The sequence below is a fragment of the Lucilia sericata genome, unplaced genomic scaffold, assembly GCF_015586225.1.
Source record: "Lucilia sericata isolate MDLA Ls3-8-SP2 unplaced genomic scaffold, ASM1558622v1 Contig001413F_arrow, whole genome shotgun sequence".
NCBI lineage: Eukaryota > Metazoa > Arthropoda > Insecta > Diptera > Calliphoridae > Lucilia > Lucilia sericata.
The window spans coordinates 52,501-57,391 of NW_023995347.1; the positions used below are offsets into that span (position 1 = coordinate 52,501).

The window sequence follows — 4,891 nt, forward strand, 5'->3', positions numbered from 1 at the left end:
CCCAGGCAAGTTGTGACTGTTATCCAAAAGAGTGGAATAAATCATTCGAAACTATAGTAGAAGAGTTCAGAAGTAGGAAAATATCAGCATGTAACTATCAAAAGAAATTATTTCTCAGACAACCCTCGCTACTAAAGCTATTTAAGAATTTTGAAAAGTAATATTCTTGCTGCTGCTCAAGTATTTATCTTGGAAAAAGTTTTTACTGTTATTTAGACACAAACCCAAGCATAAAGGGACAGAGAGAGGGAGAAAGCATTTTGGTACAAATGAAGAAATAAAGAAACTATAGTAAAGTACTAGCAGCAATACAAGGTTAAATATTCCTTGAATGAGTTGTAAGCCACATGTAAGCTGAAATATCAATATTTATTTATGGCTAAACAAAATGCTTAGCACTCACTCACTACACACAGAAACACACAACGAACTCAACTCAAAGTAAGAAGAATTTAAGAGTTACGATATCAAAATCAGATATACGATATGTTGTAAACATTGAGTCCATATAATGCTAGTGCGTGTAAATGTTTTGCATGACTGATACGTGTTTATGATAAATACAATCATTTCAAATGGAAAAACTAACAGTTTTATAAAGATTCTTCTTATTTGAGTTGGTACTGGGAGCACATAAAACAAAAATTCTATTTAAATTTATTGAATGATATGGAGACAGAAAGGAAGGGAGGCAAGAACATAAGCAGGCAGATATGAAGGGAAATAATTGTTTATTGGGGTAAATTAAGTTGCCAAAGTAACGGTAATGTAGAGAAGGAAAAAACCAAAAGGGCGGTGGACAAGGTGGTTAAGTAAAATTCTATACAAATTTAGTGTCTCAAAAGGTTTCTGAAGAAACGTTTAAATATTTATTGCTGCAGTTTGCTTAAATTTAAATTTTAAACTTTAATTTTAATAAAGTTTATAGAAAAAATGGGTAAAAAGGTAAAGGAAATAAATTGGCCAAAATGTCGGAGGAGGAAGGGCCCGTTATTTACAACTAAGAGCCGATATAGAGGAAGAGGCTAGAAGACGTAAAATGCAATTGATCTCTATGTATATGAAGGTACAGAATGAAAAATTATTCTCAAATCATTTACCTAATTCTATATAAATATATGATCTTAGAACAAATTGAAACGTGAAGAGGCTTTTTGTCGTCTCAACATGGCGAAAATCAATCAAGAATGGCGTTCCATTTTACGTCAAGTCAAGTGTCAAGAGTTGCGTAAAGAAATCATTGAAATGGAAAAATATTGCAAAGATATGATGGATCATAAAGATAATGTCATTAGAAGACTGCTCAATGATTTGGAAGTGGCTCACAGTCAGCATGATAACATGTCGCAGGCTCACATGGAAATGGTGCAACATTTTATAAGTATAATTTTTCAATTTAACTCTAAAATTATTTATATTAAAGATTCCTGTCCAATATAGATACAACAACAACGTTTGGAATTCTTTCGCGATAATTATGAATCGGAAAAGCAATTAATGTTGCAAGAATTTCAAGATGATCACAACCAGCTAAAGGAGTTAAGCACTAATGCTCGGGAACATTTGGAATGTGTTTACTATCAGTTGGAGGCCAAAAACGAAAGTCAAAAAAATGAGGCTCATGAAAAGTTTTTGGGACAATTAGATGATATTAAAGCAGAGGTAAGACATGTACTTGTTATAAAAATTCCTATATCTACATAAATTTTTCCAGATGCAATTGCGCATTGAGGAAATTACCGAAAAAGGTGAACAGAAACTGGAAAAGCTGTGGCATGAATATCAGCTAGCCTTAGCAGACTATGTTAATCACACCGAAGGTTTCTATGCCGACTATATGGACCTAAAGGAACGTGATGAAGAGTATACCAATCAAACACGTGACTATTGTTATGAAATCGAAAAGGCCAGTAATCAATTGGCCAGTTTAAAACTAACACTGGCCGATGCTGAAGATAAAAGTGAAGTTCGTCTAAAGCATTTAAAACTTATGAAGGAACATTTGACTAATAAGCTAAATGAGGTTAAACAGCGTGTGGATAGAGAAATGCAAGATAATGAGGAGAAATTTAAGTTAACCAGTGTGGAAAGCTATAAAGCTGTAAAGGTGAGTATGTGAGGTGAGACGATATGGTGGAAGATAGTGCATATTATGGTTTTGGTTTATTTCAGTACTTTAAAACCTTGTGTGACAAGGAAATACTATTTTACAATTGGCTGGAGTTTGCCGTAAATTTGAAACCGAAAGGAAAGATTTTACCTTTTGGTCTGCCGCCTTTAACAAAAGTTATGTTCGAAGAGCAGGAGGAGGGGGGGACAGGACCTTCAAGAAATGCAAGAGCAGACGGCAAAGGTGAATTAAGAACTAAAGTTTAACAGAATTTGAACTGAAGATCTGAACCTAACTATGTAGTATTGAACTAGAACTGACATAGAAGTGAAAATAGCACTGACCTAGAAGTGTACTAGAACTGAACTAGAACTAAACTAGGACTAAACTAGAACTAGAACTGAACTAGAAACAGAACTGAACTAGAACTGAACTAGAACTGAACTAGAAATGAACTAGAACTGAACTAAGAACTGAACTAGAACTGAACTAGAACTGAACTAGAACTGAACTAGAACTGAACTAGAACTGAACTAGAACTGAACTAGAACTGAACTAGAACTGAACTAGAACTGAACTAGAACTGAACTAGAACTGAACTAGAACTGAACTAGAACTGAACTAGAACTGAACTAGAACTGAACTAGAACTGAACTAGAACTGAACTAGAACTGAACTAGAACTGAACTAGAACTGAACTAGAACTGAACTAGAACTGAACTAGAACTGAACTAGAACTGAACTAGAACTAGAACTAGAACTGAACTAGAACTAGAACTGAACTAGAACTGAACTAGAAGTAGAACTGAACTAGAACTGAACTAGAACTGAACTAGAACTGAACTAGAAGTGAACTAGAAGTGAACTAGAACTGAACTAGAACTGAACTAGAACTGAACTAGAACTGAACTAGAACTGAACTAGAACTGAACTAGAACTGAACTAGAACTGAACTAGAACTGAACTAGAACTGAACTAGAACTGAACTAGAACTGAACTAGAACTGAACTAGAACTGAACTAGAACTGAACTAGAACTGAACTAGAACTGAACTAGAACTGAACTAGAACTGAACTAGAACTGAACTAGAACTGAACTAGAACTGAACTAGAACTAGAACTGAACTAGAACTGAACTAGAACTGAACTAGAACTGAACTAGAACTGAACTAGAACTGAACTAGAAGAACTGAACTAGAACTGAACTAGAACTGAACTAAACTGAACTAGAACTGAACTAGAACTGAACTAGAACTGAACTAGAACTGAACTAGAACTGAACTAGAACTGACTAGAACTGAAGAGAACTGAACTAGAACTGAACTAGAACTGAACTAGAACTGAACTAGAACTGAACTAGAACTGAACTAGAACTGAACTAGAACTGAACTAGAACTGAACTAGAACTGAACTAGAACTGAACTAGAACTGAACTAGGAAACTAGAACTAGAACTGAACTAGAACTGAACTAGAACTAGAACTGAACTAGAACTGAGCTAGAACTGAACTAGAACTGAACTAGAACTGAACTAGAACTGAAGTAGAACTGAACTAGAACTGAACTAGAACTGAACTAGAACTGAACTAGAGCTAGAACTGAACTAGAACTGAACTCGAACTGAACTAGAACTGAACTAGAACTGAACTAGAACTGAACTAGAACTGAACTAGAACTGAACTAGAACTGAACTAGAACTGAACTAGAACTGAACTAGAACTGAACTAGAACTGAACTAGAACTGAACTAGAACTGAACTAGAACTGAACTAGAACTGAACTAGAACTGAACTAGAACTGAACTAGAACTGAACTAGAACTGAACTAGAACTGAACTAGAACTGAACTAGAACTGAACTAGAACTGAACTAGAACTGAACTAGAACTGAACTAGAACTGAACTAGAACTGAACTAGAACTGAACTAGAACTGAACTAGAACTAAACTAGAACTGAAATAGAACTGAACTAGAACTGATCTAGACTGAACTAGAACTGAACTAGAACTGAACTAGAACTGAACTAGAACTAGAACTGAACTAATACTGAAATAGAACTGAACTAGAAGATATATTCGCAGTATTTCTTATGTGTATGTGTTCATATTTTTTAGGAGGGTTTCTCTAACTGGTTCTTAATGGAGAATTTTGGAAACGTGTCAACAATGTCAAAATCGATGTGGGTCTGCTTGACTCAGCGCAAAAAAGTCCTTGGAAAAGGAAAACGAACGATTAAAGGCCGAACTTCAAGAACGTTAATTAAACTGAACATCAGTAATGGCATCAATACACACATCAATGATTATTTGGCCAAACGACCCAGTATGCGTGTTGAACGTGTGGAACATATTGATTTGGATACACGTAAAAAAATGTCAAAGTGCAGATGTAAATTTGGGACGTCGTACTTTAAGGCCCTATTCCTGTATAACAGAAGCTAATTTTACCAATGCCGTACGTTCACGTTTAATGACAAAAGGAAAACCAAAAACTGGCTAAATTGTGGCCATAAAACATTAATTTTCTAAAATAAAATAAAATTCCCACAAAAAGAATAATAAAGTAATGAAATTTTATTTTCAGCAAAAGTTAATAATCTAAAGTACAAAGCTTTATATTTTTATCACCTTCAGCAAACTTCAACAACTTCCTTCCCTTTGTCTAAAGTCCATAAACGGTAATGTGAACAAAGAAAGGAAGGAAGAAAAGAAAGAACATGGTCATTTAATAAAAATATGCTTCACTTTTTATAACAATTCGATTTGATGATGGCAGATTATTCTCTG

General features: G+C 34.5%; 1 protein-coding gene across 1 annotated transcript in view; it reads left to right on the forward strand.

Annotated features, from left to right (window-relative positions):
* Positions 1-4,604, forward strand: part of LOC119611291 (dynein regulatory complex subunit 2) — a 10,787-nt gene extending 6,183 nt beyond the window's left edge. Inside the window, 9 exon segments of the mRNA XM_037966824.1 lie at positions 946-978; positions 981-1,066; positions 1,129-1,381; positions 1,424-1,662; positions 1,715-2,111; positions 2,197-2,286; positions 4,250-4,287; positions 4,289-4,473; positions 4,475-4,604. Of these exon segments, the coding sequence (XP_037822752.1) occupies positions 946-978; positions 981-1,066; positions 1,129-1,381; positions 1,424-1,662; positions 1,715-2,111; positions 2,197-2,286; positions 4,250-4,287; positions 4,289-4,473; positions 4,475-4,604 (1,451 nt within the window).
* Positions 4,605-4,891: the final 287 nt, after the last annotated feature.